This window comes from Scylla paramamosain, chromosome 3 (assembly GCF_035594125.1).
Source record: "Scylla paramamosain isolate STU-SP2022 chromosome 3, ASM3559412v1, whole genome shotgun sequence".
In the NCBI taxonomy this organism is placed as follows: Eukaryota; Metazoa; Arthropoda; class Malacostraca; order Decapoda; family Portunidae; genus Scylla; species Scylla paramamosain.
The window spans coordinates 32,945,522-32,968,021 of NC_087153.1; the positions used below are offsets into that span (position 1 = coordinate 32,945,522).

The window sequence follows — 22,500 nt, forward strand, 5'->3', positions numbered from 1 at the left end:
GCGAGGCCCACCAGGTAGGGCGTCGCACGGCACCACGGCGTTGTGTACACGTACGTCACCGCATTCCACGACTTCTCTGCCCTGGAAACGTGGTAATGATGGAGGTCATGAGGTGTGTAGTGTGTCTTGACGTGTTTAGTGTATGCTTAGTGAGCCGGTCAAGTATGAGAGGTGCAGGAGATGGAATGTAGGGAGAGGTTGGGAATTGTGTAGTGTAGTGAAAGTAAACTTGAGGAGCATATAGTATAAGGGGATGTTGGGAGTCGTGGAATGTACAAGAATGTATGAAGAAGATGCAGTACAAAAGGGATTTTAAGCGCTATGGGGTGTACAAGGGCGTAGGAAAACTATTTGGAGAGCTGTTGTAGAACGTATAGGAAATGGAGGTTGTGGATAAGAAGAAATGTATCTATTTTAAGGAAATGACTGATTAATTGATTTGAGTGATTGATTGATTGGTTGAGAAATTGAAATTATAAGACGCCACTGCTAGAATACTCAGGAAGTAGTTGCAAGTATGGGGGAAGTTGGAGCATAACCTACATACGTTGTATCCATCACGAGAGAGGGAGGAAGCTGGCAGATTCCGATGATGCTCATAGGGATGATGACGGAGGCCAGCAGCCAGGTTCCCAGCACCACCGTTCCTGACCAAGAGATAACAAGCTCACGTCATTGCACACACACACACACACACACACACATAATCAGAAACTGAGTAACTTGCTACACTCACACTATGATTAGCATTTTATCTCGATTTTAAAGGTCCTCTGATCTGCTGACAGTCTCGCTACTATTCATAAGTGACACATTCTGAACAGATCAAAGGATTCTACATTCAGGAAAAAAAAAAAAACGTAAACACAGTGGAATTGAGTACAGAAGATTATTCGACACTCGAACGCTACTGTACCTGACTTGCAGTGGTACAGTAGCGGCAGGAACATGAACGGCGTCACGATGTATAGTTGGAAGTCCACCGCCGTATACCAGCATACCGACAAGCACTGGGCGGTGTGTGGAGCGTGGCGCAGGTCGTGGCGAGGTAGATAAGGGACGACAGGGTACAGCGAGGCGTAGTGTTTGGCAGCGAGTTGTATATAGGTAGACGAATATGGGATGATATGTGGAAGAGGGAAATTCAAGACTGTTTGAGTTTGTATGGGAGTTATTTGGGGCTGAGAGAGAGAGAGAGAGAGAGAGAGAGAGAGAGAGAGAGAGAGAGAGAGAGAGAGAGAGAGAGAGAGAGAGAGAGAGAGAGAGAGAGAGAGAGAGAGAGATCTAGTCACCCATCTACACACACACACACACACACACACACACATTCTGAACCATTACTTACTGATAGCCTGTCCTCATGACCGAGAAATATATTGGTGAGGAAGAAGCTGTCGCGCCACCAATACCTAATGCAGTTGTCCACCATTTTGCCTTTTCTTATGATCTCCGGCGACACTGAGCCCTGCACGAACAGCGGCGGGAACACAGCAAAGAACCCACACAGCAGCAGGATTGGCGGGGCGAGCCTGTCACGTACGGGGTGGTGTGCGCAGGTTTTTTGATGGAGTGAAGGAACAATGATGAAGAGGAGGAGGAAAAGAATGAAAAGTATTATTTGAGAAAGATACATTAAATATTGGGAAAGAAGACTGAGTTTAAGACAAAAAAAAAAAAAAATAAGGCAAAGAGAAAGAAGAATAGATATGGAGAAAAAGGAAGAAGAAGAAAGGGGGAACTTTTAAGGACGATAGGATTGTGAGAGAAAAGAAAAAAAAAAAGGAAGAAACAAAGAAAACATAATCCATTTTCTTATACGAAATATCTGTATGTCCGTTACGATACACACACCTATATTGAACACACACACACACACACACACACACACACACACACACACACACACACACACACACACACACACACACACACACACACACACACACACACACACACACACACACACACACACACACACACACACACACACACACACACACACATACTGCCGCGCACCTGCTCATTCGTATAGAAAAAAAGTTTTTCTCCGAATATATTGGTTAGCTCTAATCGATAGCAATGGTTTCATCGATAAATAGTAGAAGGAAAAGAAAACTAGACTGCGACGGAGTGGAAAATGCGTGGTAATTAGAAGGGGGGGGGGCGGGGAGAAGAGTGGAGCAGGAGCTTTACCTATACAAAAAAAAAAAGTCCCTGATGCGAGGGAGGAAAAGGGTGTTGCAGAGAAAAGCAGCAAATGGCCCGCTTGCCGACGCCCGAAAATCGCACACGACCAATTTGGAGAAAACGTATTGCTAATCGACGTAGTGAAAGAGAGAGAGAGAGAGAGAGAGAGAGAGAGAGAGAGAGAGAGAGAGAGAGAGAGAGAGAGAGAGAGAGAGAGAGAGAAACGATGGACACTTTTTTGTGTTTTTGTGAAAATGCAATCGTGGGAATGTGTGTGTGTGTGTGTGTGTGTGTGTGTGTGTGTGTGTGTGTGTGTGTGTGTGTGTGTGTGTGTGTGTGTGTGTGTGTGTGTGTGCATGCGTAAACTTACGTACCTAATGAACCTGTGTACATAGTAAAGAAGGATATTAAATCTTGACGTTCTCTGAAACTCCTGCAAAGAAAGAGAGATAGAAAAAAATAGTATATTGATACACCTCTTCCTTGTCCTCCACTACCTCCATCATCATCATCATCATCATCATCATCATCATCATCATCATCATCATCATCATCATTTTCTCACCTTCGTCAGGTTGTAGGAGACGAGGAGGCCGCTCATGAAGAAGAACGTGTCGACGGAGGGGTAGCCGTTCAGGATGATCTGGTAGAAGTAGGGATGCTCCGCCACCATCTGTAGGGGCCGTAGAGCAACGACCGTGAGAGAGAGAGAGAGAGAGAGAGAGAGAGAGAGAGAGAGAGAGAGAGAGAGAGAGAGAGAACCAAACAAGAAAGCAAGTAGCGAAGTATATAAAGGAAGAGAGGGATAAAAATGTGAAAAAAATGTTTTGATAGAAGTTAACAGGACATTTAATGTTCCACACTCACTTGTCCTAGAAGACCTTTGTTGGCGCTGATCGTGACGGAATACAGGTAGGAGTGGGATATCACCACCCAGCACATGCTTAGCACTCTGCGGAGGGAGGAGACAGAGGGAGGTGATGCAGGGATCAAGGTGAGGCAAATTTCCCAGACTCAGTAAAATCACATATTGGTAGTGTGAATATTGTAAATAGAAATATAGAAGTAATTTTAAAGGATGAGGACTAGGAGTTGATCACCTCAGGTCGAAACAAAAATTAAATTGATGCCATGGTGGTGAATGAAGGAAGGACGTGCGGTGTCTCGGTGTCTTGGTTGTGGGAGATGTGTGGGGATACTTTACATTGATTCTTTTTTTTTTTTTTTTCATGTAGATTTTCCTTGTGTTTGATTATAGAGGTGATGGTGTCATGACTAAGAAGCTGATATAAGACCGGTGGTGCAGAAACAAGAGTGCTGAAAACCATAATTATTATCATCATAATTCATCTATCATTGTATTGCCTGAGTAGAAATAGATCTTGCCCTCTACATAATCACTTGCTAATAATAATGATCATCGTAATAATCTGATTACCTTAAATTTATTCTTTATTCCCATCACATGACCTAAGACTTGACTCATCCAGCACCACAGCACCATTTCAGTCTTATTCAGGATAGCAGTATGGAGTTTACTTTGATATATATTTGTAGCGGTGTTAAAAAAAATTTTGTCTAGTTACTCATCCCATACATTTATATAATTATTTACTTTATTCTGAGTAACAAGTGGTGATTGCTTGAGATTTGAAAATTGTCTGTGGTAGTGAATGAGTTAACCTTCCTGGGCCTCACCTCATGCCGTGGAGACAAGAGATGACTTCCTTGTTCTCATTCACGTTGATTCTGAAGATCTTGGATAGGTTGGTGTAGAAGGAGAAGACGAGAAAGTAACGCAGAGGACCTGAGGGTGGAGTCGGGAATGGTATGAAGTGATGAAGAGATGCTTCTTGATGCTGCTCGTGGCGTGAGACATGTGTATTTATTAATTAATTATTTTTCAATTCAAGTTTGGTCAATGGTTATAAAACTTTAAAAAAGTTACCTAATAGCCGCTTCCCTTCCCAAATACCCGGAAATGTTTCAAGATAGTTCTTGTGGTGGTTTGGTGCTCCTCTTTTGAAATAGTTGAAATCACAGGAAAGTGGAAGAAACCTAACCAACAGAGTTTCAAAGGAATGAGATAAAAGTCAGCATTGCTGGCACGGGATGTGAAAAACCGGAAGCATCATGTATTTAGTGAAGTCCTCATCTAATTGCTCTGAATGTTAGATAATTTTTACTTGAGCAGAAACAATTTTAAAGTTTGCACACATGAGATTTAGGTTAGAGATATGTCTGAACTATGTCGGGCTAGCTGTGTCTGCTGTCTTACTGAAAGAAAACTGAACGACTATATTAAAAGAAAATGTTTACGTATCCTAAAATTCTATGTAATTTTCAGCAATGTTTACGCAAAAAGAGATGCCTGTTATTAAAATTAACAGTAGTATTCCCTCTTAATTCAGTGCTGCTGTAAATTCTCCTTTATTTCCAGTTTGTATCAGGGATTATGTCAGTGATTGACATAGACGGCTGGTTTCTGTGTTTATTACTTGACGTAGATGCTGCGTACGTAGATATCTAATTCTTCCCTAGTAAATGTACTAAGACTACTCAAATAAAACAGTCAGTCATCAGCAGTTAAAGGGTCAAGTGAACTGACAGCGTATCTCACCAGCAGAAGAGAAGGGTACGCGTGTTGCCTTACCTTGGGCAGCCTCCTGGTCCTCGGAGATCTGGATGCAGACGTCTGCCACAGTTCCAACCATCACCAGGATGCCCATGACTATAAGGGTGATGCTGCAGCGAGGGGATGAAGATGATGGCATTACTGTCAGTATTAGTATTATCATGTTGTTGTTGTTGTTGTTGTTGTTGTTGTTGTTGTTGTTGTTGTTGTTACTATCATGCTAATTAGTATCCTCGTTCTTTATGGTTAACTTCATCTAGTGCAGGAAAAGCAAACACTTGAGACGCCAAGGATGCAGTGGGAGAACATAATCAGTCACACAAGAATATAGTCAGTAACAACCAGTGTAGTGTGTAATAATGTTAAGGAGATGCTGGATCGTAAAGGCTATTGTGAAGTCTGAAATGAGGAAGTAAAAAAAGATAAATAAATAAAAAAATAACGTGTTTGGAGGGAGGTATTGATCGACAGGGAAGAATCGAATAGATAAGCTCTTACACACGTATTTTTATGCAAGAAGTAAAGGCAAATTGACGCTCTGTAGATAAAAGAATGTGATAATAGTTCTTCTGCCATTCAGAGGGAGTGAAATATGAAAGAGAAATCGAATAGCAATAGAAAAGTCTTCAGAAACCTTCAGGTGGCCTCTTTTGTGCCTCCAGCCGGAATCGTAAGTAAGTGCTAAGCAGATGGGGAAAAAAAAATCAGAGCTAGACTGTTCGTATACCTGGTGGAGTAAAACGGGATTTGAGGGAAGCATTGTGTGGTGGTTTGGTTGTGGATGAGGTCAACGTGCGTGCGTGCATCCTCCCCCACCCCCTCACTTTACACACACACACACACACACACACACAGATCGTTTACTTTCATTGATGAGGTGCTTAATCATTTGCTTAATTACTGCGTTAGATCCACACGGAAGAAGTGATAGCGGCAGGGAATGTACAGGACCTGAAGAAAAGATTGGATAGATATGAAAATGAAAACTGGAACTCTCGAGTGTAGCTCAGGCCCTGCATTTTTTTTTTTTTTAATATAAGTAAATACTCTCACATCATGATGATATCGGCAGCATTGTACCGCAGGGTGGGCAGTTCCTTCGTCTGGCACTCCAGCATTGATAACTCCAGCCCGGTTTTGTTCAATTGATCCACCAAACCTATCTGAGGGCAGGGAAAGGAAATTTAGGGGTAGTTCAGGTTAGGGAGAATTTGTCTTTTTTTTTTTTGTTTTGTTTAGGAAATTAGAGGGTTTAGTTAAAATCTGGCTTAAGAAATAGGAGGTAAGATTAGGTTAGCTGTAGGATAGGTGTACAGTCCAACGTGTGTTAAAGTTTGCTGAAATGCAGTATAGTTTTAGGAAATGCCAGATGTATAAGTATTACTTTAGGGATTACGTTAATTTTGTGTAAGGATTGACAAGTTTTTAGGGGTATTATCCCGAAAAGTACTTCCGTATATGTAAGGCTATTGGCTCTTTTTATTGCCTTATAATTTTATGATGTGTAAAATGAAAGTTTTGGCTTTGTAATCAATCACAAATAATCTTGTAAGCTCAAACAAGTCTTCTGCTGATTTTGGGTCATGTTACTGTGAGTCTTTCCCGTGATCATATCGATGAATCAGTCAGTCATTCAGCCAGGCAGCCAGTCAGACCACACGCCACCCTCACCATGTACTCCTCCTTGGTGCAGGTGGAAGGGATGCACGTGGCCATGAGGTTATAGGGAAGTGCCGCTTGCAGTACGCCTTTCATGTTGGCCACGTGCAGCTCGGGAATCGCCACTTCCACTCCCTGCTTCTCCTCCACTTCTTTATATCCTTCCTCCTGTGTTCGCCTCGATTTGAATTTCTTCCTGGTGAAGGGACAAACACATTGGAGTCTGTAAATGATATGTTAATTTGACATCGGTATGTATTATGTGGTGTTAAACGGTAATGCAATGTGTGATATTTACTTACTTGATCTTGATCTTCGAGGCTGTCTACTCCAGCTTTTCCTTCCCCGTCTTACCTGAAGGAGAAAGCGCAGTACTGTCCCCTGAAGTGTGCATCCGGATCCTGAGAGTCCACTTTGGTCATGAGGCACTCGTCCAGCAGTCCCATCTGCATTGTGTTTCCGGCCAGCACTCCATCCGAGAACTTGCCCCATGAGTCCACGACTGTAAACAGATTAACGGGGCTCACTGTCGCTTTGTTCTGTCATTGTTGTTACCTGCCTTATCTTGCCCTGTCCTGCACTTCTCTGCCACACTGTGTCGTGTTGTGCCGTGCTGTGCCTTTTTCTGCTCTGCTTTATCCTTTTATGCCCTAAGCTACCTTTTCTTCGTGGACGTTTTCCTAGATTTTATATAAGCATTGTTGATCACTACCCCTCCGTGACCTTTTCTTTTCCCTTTCCTTGCCATGCTCTTCAAAACTTCAGCCTACCACGACCTACTCCGCTGTGCACCGCCTGGTCTGCTTCGTCCATTTTTCTCACACCCAGTGTTGCCAACGCATCGCCTTCTCTGTCATATCTTTCTACATTTTTTAAAAATTTCTCAACTGTCTCTGAATTTAATATTTCCTTAAATTAATTGTGTTTTCCAGGCTTACTTCTTCGCGCCCAGTCCCTGCTGGTGATGCCCGCCGTTATGGCGTTCACGTCTCTCCTACACTCGGGCGACACGTTCGTAGTGTTGGGCAGATAGTATGCGGCGAGCTTATCCAGCCAGTTTAATTTTTGCTTTGCAAAGGAAAAACATTATATATGTAGAGTTTCATTGTTGGTTTGTACGTAGTATTTGAGCAAGAATATATATATATATATATATATATATATATATATATATATATATATATATATATATATATATATATATATATATATATATATATATATATATATATATATATACACGAGTTACTATAAACCATGTGACATTCGAAACGCAGAAATCACAAACAGTAATAAAGTGCGTCACTTCGTGTCACATTTGTGGCACTTCTGCTTTCCCTTAGTTCATCAGTGACCTTACCTCCCACTCTGCCTGAGCTTCAGGTTCATAGTTTGACTCAAACATCAACTCGGGGAGCTCCTCGAAAAAGATGTTCCAGAGAGGGGGCGGCAACACTCTGTGGGCGGTCTCCTGCATCACACCCATGGACGAGTCACTGTTTTCTTGAGCGGCGACTTCCATTATGGGTCTTTTGATCTTCAGAGAGTCATTAGGGAGGCTTTCTTGGGCTTCGGAAAGACTGCCATTAAGGGTCCTGTGGGCCACAGCAGCTGGACCCACAGCGGCGTTGACGATGGTGAACAGCAGCAGCACGAGAAGACTCTGCGTGAGGGCCATGATGGGGCGGCGCGGACTGGTGACTGGGAAAGAAATGATGAGTGAGGGAGGCCGTGAACTTAAACATGGTGTTGCTTCCGTCCTTGCGATGACTAATTTTGATAATAATTTTCAAAGTATATGAGTATAACACACTGGTACAGCACACCACAGAGCAGCGTGTAGTACCAAGATGATGAAGTGCAGCCAGACACACACGCACGCGAGGACCTAGTAATAGTGTTTGTGTTGAGCAGAGGAACCGTGTTGAATGAACGGAAGCCGAACAGAATCAGCGCACCTCCTCAGTGGACACCCCTGCTGATGGAAACAAGTGCAGTCGACGGTCTTGTCACTGAAGGCAAAGTTCACGGCCTTGGTGATGTTGAACAGCTGTTACAAGATAAGTCTGTTAAATATTTTTCCATCCTTATCTGAGAACTTCTCTAAAATATGCAGTCGACTGTGTTGGCAACAAAGTTCATCATATTGATTACATTGCATTATTGTCACAAGATAAGCCCGGAAAATATTTTTATCCCTAACTCATGTTTTTGTCTTAACAGCAACGCACCTTCCCATCTGTTTTTTTTTTTTGTACATGTTTAAAACTTAAATGCCCACTGGCGAACAATTGAATACACAAAGAAATACTACATATATCCTTACATCACCATAAAAGCCAGTTTCTATAACTCAGTACGGTAAATCGAGGCGTTTCCAATCAACATTAACAGTATAGTGTAATATTTATGTTAGGGGAAGCAAACTGCGAGGCGTCGACAGATGTTAAAGACAAGTAAGATCGATGTCCTTTTTATCACGTAGTTGCCTTATTGCTTCTCCGGGATAGCCATGGATAAGAAAACTATAAAAATAAACAACACCTTTAATGATCCGAGCCCTATAAACATTACAGGCATTTAACACCTTCTTCTTGAGACAGCCACTTAGCATTACAGTAAGAAGTGTTTGGTCGGACATGAGAGACGTAGAAAGCTGAACGAATACCTATAAGTCGTGAAGGATTTCTTAAGAGAGGGCTGGGCGTCACGGATAATATGGAGGGCTGAAGAAAGATCGGGTCAGGTTGGCACCAACCAGCAATGACCCTCTCGTCGCCCAGCTGGTCAAGGACTGCCAGGTCGAAGATGTGGTTTCAAGGACAGATTGGAGCACTGATGGGGTAATGGTACCTCACAGGGTTTAGGTAAACAATAATCCCTTTGTTGGGTGGACTAGTTGGGAGGCTTAGAAAAAAAAAAAAAATAGAGAAAACAGGTATTGTATGCAAAACGTATACTCCTTCACGTAACTGTGAATCATTAAATCAGCTCGAGCAACAATTGAAACAACAAAAACGTTTGTGGTGTCCCGAGCTCATTATCATGTTGACACCAACACCTCTGTTGACGGCGCACATATTCAATGGGAGGATATGAGTTCTCTCAACCAAAGTTCTTACTCTAGTGCATGACTTCATCTCCTTATCACATGATAGGGACTGATATGTACCAATGAAAAATGCGCTGCTTAACTAATATCAGAAGTCGGATGACCACCACTTGCACACTTTGCATTCTCTGTCCTTGGGAAACATGAGGTCATCACTGTTGTAGTAGGACATGAATTTAGGGAGTTCGGAATGGACGGAAAAATGTCAGAATCACCATTCGACTTGATTATAGAAAAAAAAAAAAAGAGGTATGAAGGAAAGAAAACTTCATTATTTTATATGTTATCGAACCAGATAATGAAATATTACGAACATTTTTAGCCACCATCATCAAGCAGGGAGCAAGATATATGGCAAAATAAGCTAGGTACTACGTACATTATTACGGGTTTGGGAAGTACCATCATCATGGGACGAATGTTATTTTTTCCTCCATGTAAGTTTAGTTTATTCATATAACTTATACAATTAACATACAACTTTATAAATCCTGGCACATACAAAAGGAGCAACCGAGTTTTGATGCGAAACCTTAGTTGGTCACTGGTGAAAATTGTTTACATCATGTTTCCCGACGTCTTCTCTGAGTTGCCGCTTATCTGTTTACATCGTGTCTCGAGTTGCCGCTTTCTTCCGCTTTGTAAATACAACCCATCCTTTCGTACCTAGGTTCTTTTTTCGTGAGATGTTCGTGCAGTCAATCACAGCAAATGCATAGACCGTAGTTTTACACGAACACCGTAAACTCGTATTTCCCGTCCCAAATCAAGTAGTTTTTTTTTAAATTATAATTCTATTTTATTTGTGTGTGTGTGTGTGTGTGTGTGTGTGTGTGTGTGTGTGTGTGTGTGTGTGTGTGTGTGTGTGTGTGTGTGTGTGTGTGTGTGTGTGTGTGTGTGTGTTCATACATACAACACTATTAATGTGTATGTATGAACATATTGTGGTAAAAATATTGGGAAGAGTTGATGAGAAGGAGGAGAAGGAAGAAGAAGAAGAAGAAGGTACGGGAAGTAGGAGGAATGAAGATAAACACTGATATGGAATAAGAAAAAAGCGAAAGGAAAAGTAAAAAAAAAAAAATTGATGAGACATTAAAGAGACAAAATCATAAAAAAAAGTAAAAGAAATGCGAAGAGAAACAACAATAAAACACAAATAGCATGGCGATAAGATTCATATATATGTTTTTATCACTGACAATAGCAACAAACATGAATATTACACAGGAGACCATTTTTGCATTGTCTGAGGCACTTTACTTTTGTCTCAGTGTGTACATCCTCATGCTAAGGTCTGTCTCGTACACCTGCAAGACAGATAAGGACGTGGGTGGCGGCTCCTGATACCTGACAACACCCTCACATGTCTGCTTATTGATAATGACGTGAACGACTTTAATACATAATCAATTCACTAATACATATTTTGTAAAGTGACTTAACATTCACAGAGAAAAGGAGGTGGAATTGACTGATTGATTGATTTAGCAACTTGGATCATACGGCGTTACAAATAGGGAGAAGATGCCGCATGTTTAAGAGAGAAAGAGGAGTGGAAGGGGAAACAAGGCGAGGCATGAATCAAGGAACCTTAACATTCGTAGTAGCAGGCTTTCTGAGTAGGAGTTTCTCAAGGCCCAGCACGGGAGACTCGGTCAGGAGGGAGAGCAGCACCCCACCGAACGTAGAGATGAGCAGGATCCCCGCGGTCTCCATTAGCTGCGAGGAAGAGGAGGCGCGTGAATGAGGTGATGGAGGAGGGAGGGGGGGCGGTGTAAGGGAGGAGGGCGAAAGTATCGTATGAAGATCAGTTACTCCATCTATTTTCTGTGTGGTAGGATGTGTTCATTTAGGTATATAACAGTATAAACTGTTATAGTAATGTAACGTAAACCAACTCAACTCACTAATGTAACCTAATCTCATCCATTCCTAAAGAACTGGAATGGCTAATCATACGTAAAGTGATTCGTGAAAACTGTTATTGTTCATTTACTCAGTTCTTTGATCAAAACTCATGATTTATATGGGAAGTGATTTTATATTTTATGTTTTAACCTTAAGAAAAAAATAACGTGAATTTCATAAGTCAAAGGACCGTTTTTGGGTGTCAGAAGAAAAGCTTCAACTAGATAAGCTGTGAAATTTTCCAAGCATGAAAGTCCACCACGTTAATGATCGAGCAACAAGATGCGGCACATGCACAGGCAGGGTTGTGAGGCTGCTCTATTTAGGTTATTACATGACTTTCCTCTTCCACATACAGCATTTATTTGCGATCTCATTTTGCTTTCCCCTTTCTCATGAATTTACTGGACTCCATCGTGTGTTATGACGTTGATAGCATAACTACTCGTAGTTGAAGTGGGTCCGAAATGCCTATGTCTCAGCGGATCTCATACCACTACCTACCACTGTGTCGCCTCTAAGCAGACCGTTCCAAGTTGTAGAGCCTCAAACAACGGCATAACCAGAACACAATTAGTACAATGAAATACAGTGAAATCTGGGAGCTCAAATAAACCTAGGGTTTGGGAGAAAGGCGCTAACACGTTATCTATCGTGCAATAAGGTTTATTCCGTACGCAAGCAGGTTTTTTTGAGGTTCTACGTTTGGGTCATTTCAGAAGGAGGAAGAAGAGAAAGGAAAATGAAAATAAGTACTACAGAAGGAAAAAAATAGCCATGAAAGAAAATTTATCAAGATCTTTTCACTGTCTTACGACAGGATATATATTATTTTGTAATCTTTACTTGGTAATGCCAAGCCATACAGTTCTGACCTTGTAAAATGGCGTGAAGTAGAGGGGCAGGCGGGAGTAGTAGCTGTAGTAGATGGTCTGGGCGTTGAGGGCGATGAGGAAGATGGAGTAGGTGAGCCGGCTGAGGGGCTGCCATATGGGGTGCCCCAACAGGCTGTTGATGGGACCTGTGATGGGGGTGAGCCTCACATTACCCAACATGGGATGGGGAAGGGGAGGGACATGGAGGAGGAGTGCATACCACAGGTATGCACGTTGAGATTCATGAGGCATGCACACGGTACACCTGCATGTCTCGCCACTTCGATTAGTTCCAAAATATATTGGTTAATTTGACTTACCGTTGATAATCTCTAGCAGTTTTTTTTAGCTTTCCAGGTGGGGGTTAATGTGTGAAATGATATGCATGCATGTTAATAACCAAACGCTCCACCTTTGGCTTGACTTATCTAATGTGACCTTGTCAGCCTTGCCTCTACAAACAAAATGCCGGAAGGATGCATGGCCACTCACCTCCGTATCCCATATGGCAGGCGAAGACCATCCAGGCCACCGCAACGCCCCACGCGAGGCGGTGCAGGCCGCCGTACAGAATGCTTATCGCGGGCACATACTCGTGGGGTTTCATTGTCAGGGTGTTGTAGTCCTTGAGGCCAAACACTACGGCGCTCATGGTGGCCACCGCGGCGATCCAGCCCAGCACCGCCTGCCACTGCAGAAAGGGAAAAGGAACAGGGTGAGGCGCTGACGGTCATGTGTGGCAGGACTCGCGGCGGAAATGATGCGCTCCGTCACCAGAGAGACAGATTCTGGAGGTCACCAGGAATACTGTTTCTGTTATCTGCACCATCGTTTTGATTCGCCTTCCTGTGAAGATAATAGTGGCTCGCACAGCCCTGCACAGAGAGCCTCGAGGCGGAGCGCTGAGTGGCGACGGGCTGAACACTGACGCAGTGCGGCAAGATGAGAGGATAAGCTTTCTTTGTGTGGAAGTTGCCTTTGCTGTAGTCAGAGATCTGAAGGCATGTATAAATTTTCGAACCCTCAAAACTGTTTAGTGTTCATTAAACAATTACAGGAAAGAGAAGAAATGACACCATGGAATCTGAGCAAGTTCTGCTGCGCATCGCGAACCTGTTGTTCAGAGTATTATGATAATACTCACATCTTAAATTGTAATATCTCAATCTGCGAACCTCTGCATAGTGAATAAGAAATAAGAATGGATATATATATCGATTTATCTTCTTATCTATATAATCTCTCTCTCTCTCTCTCTCTCTCTCTCTCTCTCTCTCTCTCTCTCTCTCTCTCTCTCTCTCTCTCTCTCTCTCTCTCTCTCTCTCTCTCTCTCTCTCTCTCTCTCTCTCTCTCTCTCTCTCTGTGTGTGTGTGTGTGTGTGTGTGTTTATTCCAGCGAAAATGCCATAAATATCGTTCACCAAATACGGATCAAAACATTTGTCTGGTTCTACCATTTTCGTCACTAGCACAAGGAGCACCACCGTCTGAACCCTTAGGCCATGCCAGCCTCCCCGGTCCGGATGTGTACCTGTCAGGCTGCTTATGACCTCGAGCCGCGCGCTTCACCTCAGGCACGGGGGTGGTCACAACAAGAATGGCCAATATAGCTAGGGCTTGTAACATTTCCATCAATTGATATGGATGGAGAGCAGAGCCTGACAGACCAGCTGGATTGACTGAGCCCGTTACAGGAAGCTGACTGGTGTTATAGCTGAGGTCTTTGAGTATTTCCTTTGTATTAATGTGTCGACTGGTGAAAGAGTAAACAAATGGCAACGCTCGCTAGACACAGACAAGCCTTAAACGTTTAAAAACTTGAATGCACTGCTGGGGAGCTTAGAAGAGCGGATTACAGGTTGAAATAGCCAGGCAGACTCGATCAAATAGGTGAGAGAGAGAGAGAGAGAGAGAGAGAGAGAGAGAGAGAGAGAGAGAGAGAGAGAGAGAGAGAGAGAGAGAGAGAGAGAGAGAGAGAGAGAGAGAGAGAGAGAGAGAGAACAATAGTGGACTGAATGCCTTTCGGGTAGAGTCAAGAGAAGGGACGGGGCAAATATTATACTTGAAGGAAAATTGCCGGAAAACTTTGAGGTGAGTGGAAAACAGGCATGAATTAAGAGGGGATGAAGATGCCTAGATTCCAAGCAGGAGGAAATTGGTTGTCAGAGTGGTAGGAGACTGGAATAGACTCAGTAATCAGGTTGCGAGTGCTGATTCAATAGAGACCCTTTAAAAGAAGACTAGTTTGACAAATTTTTAGGTAGAGATTATGGGTTGATATAGTTAGTGTAGGTATGTTTTGTACAGGGACCGTTAACGTATAAGCTTAATGGCTTCTTGTAGCTTCTTTCCTCGTCATCGTCGTCGTTCTCGTCTTCGTCCTTATCTTCGTCTTCGTCTTCGTCTTTGTCTTTGTCTTCGTCTCAGTCTTCCTCCCCCTCCTCCTCCCCCTTCTTTCTTACCCATTTGAGCTGCACCTTCTCCTTGTCCACCACCCTCAGGAAGTAGCCCAAACCGAGGCCCATAAGGTAGGGCGACGCTCGGCACCACGGCTTTGTGTACACGTACTCCATCGAGTTCCCCGCATCCTGTTGACTGGAGAAGTGATGATGATTATGATGATATTCATAAGACGTATACTGTGCCTTGACCTCTTCCGTGGAAATATGATGGGCTGGTTGGGTGTGGGAATACTTGGAGAGAAGATACAGTGTGGGGAGAATATTGAGAGTCGTGGCGGTGTACGTACTAGGGGAGAAGATAAAACACCCTGGGATGTTGAGGGTTTTCAAGTCTTGTAATACTTAGAGAACAGCCACTATATAGGGAGTGTTGAGTGCTGATGTGTGCAAGGATGCATGAATATTAGGAGAGATGTTGTTATGGGAAGTTGACAGAAGGGGAGACTTATTGTAAGGGGGTTTGTAGGTTGTAGGATAAGTAGGAATATAAGATTGATTGAATTGACGGATTGATTGATCGAAAGATTGATTGTAAGACTACACTACCAGAATACTAAGGAAGTAGTTGCAGTGTGGGAAGGTTGAGGCATAATCTACTTACGTTACGTCCATCACGTTGGTGGGAGGAAGTTGGCGGCCTCCGATGATGCTCATAGGGATGATGACAGAGGCCAGCAGCCAGGATCCAAACACCACCGCTCCTGACGAAAGGATAAGAAAAGGTAACGAGAACCCGTAAAGGCACACACACACACACACACACACACACACACACACACACACACACACACACACACACACACACACACACACACACACACACACACACACACACACACACACACACACACACACACACACACACACACACACACACACACACACACACATACTTGTTCTACGGAAGTACACTATCGGCAGGAGCATGAGCGGCGTCACGATGTAAAGTTGGAAGTCCACCGCCGTATACCAGCATACCGGCAAGCACTGGGGGGTGGCGGGGCGTGGAGCGAGTCGTGAGAAGGCAGACAAGCGGACGTAGCAGACAGCGAGGCGTACGAGTTGCAATCGACGCGGAATCAGTTGTAGACAGAAGAATTCGGGAGGAGAGATGAAAGAAAAAATCAAGCCTTTAGTTTGAGTTTGTATAGGAATTATAATGGTGTTTTTACTTAATTGAGAGAGAGAGAGAGAGAGAGAGAGAGAGAGAGAGAGAGAGAGAGAGAGAGAGAGAGAGAGAGAGGAGAGAGAGAGAGAGAGAGAGAGAGAGAGAGAGATTGACTTACTCATCCACATACACGCACACCTACACACCCACAAACGCATACAAACGTGAAAAAAAAAAAAAATGAAGTACGAAAACTTTCTGAAATCTTCATATTCCTCCTGAAACAGTGCAAGTTTTAGGCAGGAGGAAGCAGAGAAAATCAAGAGTTTCAGACTTTGAATATAAGGAATGGAAGAGTGAGTGTGCTGATTAACCCTTGCGTTAAAAAGTTGGACAGATACTGATGAGAATAGGTAAAGTTTTGTGCAGGGAGGACGCAGTAGTGTGAGAGGTGTACATTAAATAGATTCAAAATAAAGGAAATAACAATGGAAGGAATCGATTAGACTTAAAGATTTTGAATACATCTTGTTTCATTTAAATATTATCATACACACGCACACACTGCACTTTCACACTCAGCCATTACTTACTGACTGTCCATCTTTGTGACCGATAAAGGCATTGGTGATGAAGAAACTGTCGCGCCACCAGTAGTTAATGCAGTTGTCCACCATGTTGCCCTTCGTTGTCATTATTGGCGACACTGAGCCCTGCACGAACAGCGGCGGGAACACAGCAAGGAACCCACACAACAGCATGATGGGCGGGGCGAGTCTGTTTTGTTAGGGAACGGTGGACAGAAGATTTTGAGGCGAGTGAAATAAGGGAAGTAGGGAAGGTATTGATGAAGAATGGGGACCAGTGGTTGAAGAGAAAACGTGGTTGGAAAAGAAAAGAAACAAAGAGAAAGAAGAAAAAACGAAGAAGAAAGAGGAACAAGTAAGATACCACAGAAAGAGGAAAAGAAGAAGGAAGAAATAAAAGAAAAACACATATATAGAAACCACACACACACACACACACACACACACACACACACACACACACACACACACACACACACACACACACACACACACACACACACACACACACACACACACACACACACACACACACACACACACACACACACACACACACACACACACACACACACACACACACACACACGATCTTATAGAAAACAATGTCCTCTGAAAATACTGGAAAGCTTTAAACGATAACACGAATTCCACCGATAATTAGTAGGGAGGGAAAAGAAAATATTACGCAGCGGCAGAGTGGAAAATGCGTGGTAATTAGAAGGGGGGAGGGGAGAAGAGTGGAACAGGAGCCTTGCCTATACAAAAAATTAGCCCCTGATGCGAGAGAGGAAAAAGGTGTTGCAGAGAAAAGCAGCAAATGGCCCGCTTGCCGACGCCCGAAAATCGCACACGACCAATTTAGAGAAAATGTATTGCTAATCGACGCAGTGAAAGAGAAAGAGAGAGAGAGAGAGAGAGAGAGAGAGAGAGAGAGAGAGAGAGAGAGAGAGAGAGAGAGAGAGAGAGAGAGAGAGAGAGAGAGAGAGAGAGAGAGAGAGAGAGAGATAGTTTGGCTAAAAGAAATCATGGGTATTTTATGCAGTGTATGTTTTGTGGAAATGTATTTTCGCCTGTGTGTGTGTGTGTGTGTGTGTGTGTAAATTTACCTGATGAACCTGTGGATGTAGTAAAGAGGCACGTTAAATTTGGACGTTCGCTGATACTCCTGCAAAGAAAAGAAAAAAAAAAATGTAAGTACAATAGACACTCCTCTTCCTCCCCCTCATTATTCTTGTCCACCACTACAATAACCACCTCCATCATCATCATCATCATCATCATCATCATCATCATCATCATCATCACTACCACCACCACCACCACCACCACCACCACCACCACCACCACCAACATCAACAACAACAACAACAACAACAACAACAACAACAACAACAACAACAACAACAACAACAACAACAACAACAACAACAACAACAACAACAACACCCTTTCCTAACCTTCGTCACATTGTAGGCGACGAGGAGGCCACTCATGACGAAGAAGGTGTCGACGGAGGGGTAGCCGTTCAGGATGATCTGGTAGAAGTAGGGGTGCTCCGCCACCATCTGTAGGGGCCGTAGAGAAAGAGAATATATATCTAGTTTGATATAATCTGTCACACGCAACGTTGTTTTGAATAGTCCACTGGAAAGAACAATTAACTGAAAGCCTTAGGAAAAATCATACCAAAAGAGAGAGAGAGAGAGAGAGAGAGAGAGAGAGAGAGAGAGAGAGAGAGAGAGAGAGAGAGAGAGAGAGAGAGAGAGAGAGAGAGAAGGCCTTGAATAAAGAGTACCTATGTAAATCATGCAAATAAGGAAGGGAGGGAGACAAGAGTGAATAAATAGTAGGATGAATAGAAGGAAAGAAGCAAGGGGGGCGAAAAAGACGAAGAGAAGGGAGGGAAGGATGAAGTGGAATGAAAGATGGAAGGGACGGAGGGAGAGCGGAAGAGAATAGTAAATGAAGGTGTAAGATAAGGTAAGACTGTAAAAAAATGTTAAGGATAATAGAGAAAAAAAACTATAAACGATCATATGAGTGAAAAAAAATCAGCAATATTATTACGATGAAAGGAAAAATGTTAAAGTGAGGAGGAGGAGGAGGAGGAGGAGGAGGAAGAGGAGGAGGAAGGGAAGATTTGCTGAAGGAAAAGAAACGGTGAAAAGTGAGAATAGCAGCAGTAATAATAATAGTAACAACAACAACACAACAACAACAACAACAACAACAACAACAACAACAACAACAACAACAACAACAACAACAACAACAACAACACCGTAACATGAACATCGAGGCAAAAGTGAACAAGATCACAAATCCAGGAAAATGAAAGTAAGACCATTTATAGTCACTGAAAGCTAAGGTGGCCCACAAACAACGCTCTCTTTTGGCGGGACAGCTGATTCGTGTAATTGTCATGGTCTTGTCACTTTCCTATATATATATTTTTTTTTATTCAAGAGTTTACAGTCACTTTAGCATTTCCTGAAGCTGATTGTAGATAACAACAATGCGAAAACAATAATAATGTCGATATTTTAATTCTTCAGAAAAGTTGTATGGAAAAAAAATGCATAATCAGTATGGGAATAATAGAAGACAGGAGAAGGATGAAAATAAAGGTAGAAGGTAAATGACACCGGTAATAATCCACTCACCTGGGTGATGAGGCCTTTGTTGGCACTGTTCATGATGGAGAGCAGGTAGGAGTGGGCGATCACCACCCAGCACATGCTTAGCACCCTGTGGGGGAAGGGACAGAGGGAGCAGGTTCAGGAATTAGTTATCATTGTAATTGCTGAAAAGAAACGGTGTGTGAAATTTAGCCTCTCCTCCCATCATGAAACCTAAGACTTAACTTACAGTATCAGTGCGTCATTTTTATCTTATCTTTGATATCAGCAAAGGAGTTGATGACGTTTACCATAATATTATATTCTATTTGCAATTGGGAAATTAAAAGATTATGTCCGCATAGTTCCTGATTCTCAGTAACAATTGGGTACTGCTTAAAGTCTAAGAATTGTTCGTAGTCGTGAATAAGCTGCCTGGGCCTCACCTCATGCCATGGAGACAAGAGATGACCTCCTCATTCTCCTTCACGTTGATTCTGAAGATCTTGGACAGGTTGGTGTAAAAGGAGAACACGAGGAAGTAACGCAAAGGACCTGAGAGCGGAGAGTGGCGTATGCCTGTTAGCTGTTGCCTGGCTAAGTGAGGTGAGAAAGATGTGCTGATGCTGTGGGTGGCATAAGAAGTTTATTTATTCATTTTTTTTCTTAACTTTTACGTGTAAATGAAGCTGGCCAATGATTACAAAAACAACAACCCAAAAAAAGTTTAATAGCCGCTCCTCGCCCGCTTAAAAAGTAGAATAGTGTACCAGTTGGAATAGTCAAGATAGTTTCTCCCATCATGAAACTTAAGACTTAACTTGCAATATCAGTGTGTCATTTTTATCTTATCTTTGATATCAGTAAAAGGAGTTGATGATGTGTCTTGGTGTTAGTCTTAGGTGAGGTCATAGGAAGGTGCAGAGTTTTAGAGGAGTGAGAGGAGGATGAGCACAGGTGAGGTATCTCACCAGCAGAAGAAAAGGGTGCACGTGTTCTCTTACCCTGGGCAGCCTCCTGGTCCTCAGAGGTCTGGATCCAGACGTCTGCCACAGTCCCCACCACCACCAGGATGCCCATGATTATAAGGGTGATGCTGCAGTGAGGGGGATGACGATGGCGTTACTATCAGTATTAGTATTAGTGTTATCATTGTTGTTGCTGTTAAGGTTGTTGTCTTGTCTTATCATCATCATCATCATCATCATAATCATAATCATCATCAACATCATCATCATCATCATCATCATCATCATCATCATCATCATCATTTCACTTGCAGTTCATCTATCGCAGGCAAAGCAAGCACATGAGACGCCAAGAACACACAGAGACGACATTATCAGTCACCTGAGAATGAAGTCATTAATCATTGTGCAATGTACAGTGTTAGAAAGGAGACGCTGGCTGGCTGGGTCGTAAAGGCTATTGTGAAGAGCCTGAAGTAAAGAGGTAAAGAGGCATTGCTGCTAGAAAAAAAAATAATAATAATGTTTGAAGAAAGGCGTTGATAGACAAGGAAGAATCGAATAGATAAGCTCATACACAATTATTTTTATGCAAGATGTAAGAGCAAATTGACGTTCGGTTGATAAAAGAATGTGATAATAGTTCTTCTGCCATTCAGAGGGAGTGAAATATGAAAGAGAAATCGATTATCAGTAGAAAAGACTCGTCATAAGCCTCTTTTGTACCTCCTGTCAAGATCGCAAGGAAGTGCTAAGCGTTTGGGAGAAATAAATCAGAGCTGGACTGGTTGCACACATGGTAGAGTGAACCAGAATAGTGTGATGGTTTGATTAGGAACGAGGAGGTAAACGCGTGCACACACACACACACACACACACACACACACACACACACACACACACACACATACAATAGTGGGGAGTGTTTAGTACCTAAATAAGAGGACAGGACCCCATGAGTATAGCTCAGGCCCGGTAGTTTTTTTCATAGGTAAATACACTCACATCATGATGATATCGGCAGCGTTGTATCGCAGTGTGGGCAGGTCCTTCGTCTGGCACTCCAGCATTGATAACTCCAGCCCGGTTTTGTTCAGTTGATCCACCAAACTTACCTGTGGGGTGTTTAGTCCAGGTTAGGAAGACCTTCTAGGATTTTTATTTGAGATAGTTAGAGACTTTAGTCTGATTTATAGAATATGAGAAAATGTTTGGTAAGTTATCGAAAAGTGGTAGAATCAAGGATATGTTAGAAATATGTTGGTGAAACATCGATTGTGTAATCACTTATAGATTCGTAATTTACGACGTCGTCTTCTGTTTGCTGGGTAGCGTCACCTGCATGTCTTTCCTATCATGTCTAAGTAAATCATTCAATCAGTCAGTCAATCATTCAATCAATCCATCAGTCAGTCGATCAATCATTCAGAAAGTCAGTCAGTCAGTCGGTCAGTCAGTCAGTCAGTCAGTCAGTCAACTCGCCACCCTCACCATGTACTCCTCCTCGGTGCAGGTGGAAGGGATGCACGTGGCCATGAGGTTGTAGGGAAGTGCCAATTTCAGCATGCCTTTTATGTTAGCGACGTGTAGTTCAGGAATCTGCACTTCCACCCCCATTTCTTCCTCTTTCTCCTCCTCTTCTTCGTCATATCCTTCCTCCAGTGCTCGCCTGGATTTGGGTTTCATGCTGTTGGACGGGTAAAACATGGACTGCGTGAGTGAAAAATCAGCGTGTACTGTGTCAAAATGTGATGCATTATATGATACTTCCGTAGTCTTCAGAGCTGTGTGCTCCTGTATTTTTCTCCTCACCTGAAGGAGAAGGCGCAGTATTGTCCCCTGAAGTGTGCGTCCGGATCCTGAGAGTTCACGGAGGCCATGAGGCATTCGTCCAGCAGTCCCATCTGCATTGTGTTCCCGGCCAGCAGTCCGTCCGAGAACTTACCCCATGAATCCACGACTGTAAACAGATAAACGGGGCTCATTGTCGCTTTGTCTTGCTTTGTTCTGCCCTGTCCTGCACTTCTCTCTTACGCTGTAACCTGCCGTGCCTTACCGTGTCTTGCATTGTCTGTTACATACTGCTTTCCTCTGATCTGTTCTATCTTCTTTCGTATCCTCCCCTGCCTTATCCCTGGCTTCTCCTCGCTGATTTGCTCTATCCTTTCCTGTTTTGCCCTGTTCTTTTATGTTGTGTCTTGCCCTGTCCTGTTTAATCCTGCCTTGCAATGTTGCCTCGCATTTCTCCGCCTTACTCTGCCGTGATATGCTATTTTGTGCTTTATTCCTCTGTTGTCTTTTCGTGTTATGCCCTAAGCTGCCTTTTCTTCCTTTAATCTTCTCTACGTAATGTTGGTCTCTTCGCTCCGGAAGCTT

At 43.0% G+C, this 22,500-nt stretch overlaps 2 protein-coding genes and 1 long non-coding RNA gene across 12 annotated transcripts in view; 1 reads left to right on the plus strand and 2 right to left on the minus strand.

The window, feature by feature from the left end:
* LOC135094033 (nose resistant to fluoxetine protein 6-like) overlaps positions 1–8,638 on the minus strand; it is a 12,768-nt gene extending 4,130 nt beyond the window's left edge. Inside the window, exons 1-15 of one of the 4 annotated variants that reach the window (XM_063993765.1) lie at positions 8,362–8,638; positions 7,842–8,182; positions 7,420–7,549; positions 6,836–6,983; positions 6,494–6,677; positions 5,876–5,985; positions 4,841–4,932; positions 3,886–3,994; positions 3,055–3,139; positions 2,753–2,860; positions 2,562–2,620; positions 1,346–1,529; positions 917–1,010; positions 548–647; positions 1–81 (exon numbers count right to left, since the gene is read on the minus strand). The exon at positions 1–81 is cut by the window's left edge and continues 52 nt beyond it. In XM_063993765.1, the coding sequence (XP_063849835.1) occupies positions 1–81; positions 548–647; positions 917–1,010; positions 1,346–1,529; positions 2,562–2,620; positions 2,753–2,860; positions 3,055–3,139; positions 3,886–3,994; positions 4,841–4,932; positions 5,876–5,985; positions 6,494–6,677; positions 6,836–6,983; positions 7,420–7,549; positions 7,842–8,159 (1,802 nt within the window). In that variant the 5' untranslated portion in view covers positions 8,160–8,182; positions 8,362–8,638. Of the gene's footprint in view, positions 82–547; positions 648–916; positions 1,011–1,345; positions 1,530–2,561; positions 2,621–2,752; positions 2,861–3,054; positions 3,140–3,885; positions 3,995–4,840; positions 4,933–5,875; positions 5,986–6,493; positions 6,678–6,835; positions 6,984–7,419; positions 7,550–7,841; positions 8,183–8,307 lie in introns of all 4 variants that reach the window. The other 3 variants (XM_063993782.1, XM_063993759.1, XM_063993773.1) reach the window with 3 other exon arrangements.
* The window catches only part of LOC135094047 (uncharacterized), a 138,223-nt gene that overhangs the window by 8,393 nt on the left and 107,330 nt on the right, over positions 1–22,500 (plus strand). The gene's annotated exons all lie outside the window — the stretch shown is intronic.
* LOC135094009 (nose resistant to fluoxetine protein 6-like) overlaps positions 10,414–22,500 on the minus strand; it is a 16,776-nt gene continuing 4,689 nt past the window's right edge. For all 5 annotated transcript variants that reach the window (XM_063993716.1, XM_063993735.1, XM_063993748.1 and 2 more), the window contains 15 exons: positions 21,937–22,084; positions 21,616–21,811; positions 21,130–21,239; positions 20,161–20,252; positions 19,603–19,711; positions 19,202–19,286; positions 17,996–18,103; positions 17,645–17,703; positions 16,542–16,725; positions 15,734–15,827; positions 15,442–15,541; positions 14,841–14,973; positions 12,872–13,070; positions 12,380–12,525; positions 10,414–11,315 (listed from right to left, as the gene is read on the minus strand). In XM_063993716.1, the coding sequence (XP_063849786.1) occupies positions 11,178–11,315; positions 12,380–12,525; positions 12,872–13,070; positions 14,841–14,973; positions 15,442–15,541; positions 15,734–15,827; positions 16,542–16,725; positions 17,645–17,703; positions 17,996–18,103; positions 19,202–19,286; positions 19,603–19,711; positions 20,161–20,252; positions 21,130–21,239; positions 21,616–21,811; positions 21,937–22,084 (1,901 nt within the window). In that variant the 3' untranslated portion in view covers positions 10,414–11,177. The remainder of the gene's footprint in view (positions 11,316–12,379; positions 12,526–12,871; positions 13,071–14,840; positions 14,974–15,441; positions 15,542–15,733; positions 15,828–16,541; positions 16,726–17,644; positions 17,704–17,995; positions 18,104–19,201; positions 19,287–19,602; positions 19,712–20,160; positions 20,253–21,129; positions 21,240–21,615; positions 21,812–21,936; positions 22,085–22,500) is intronic.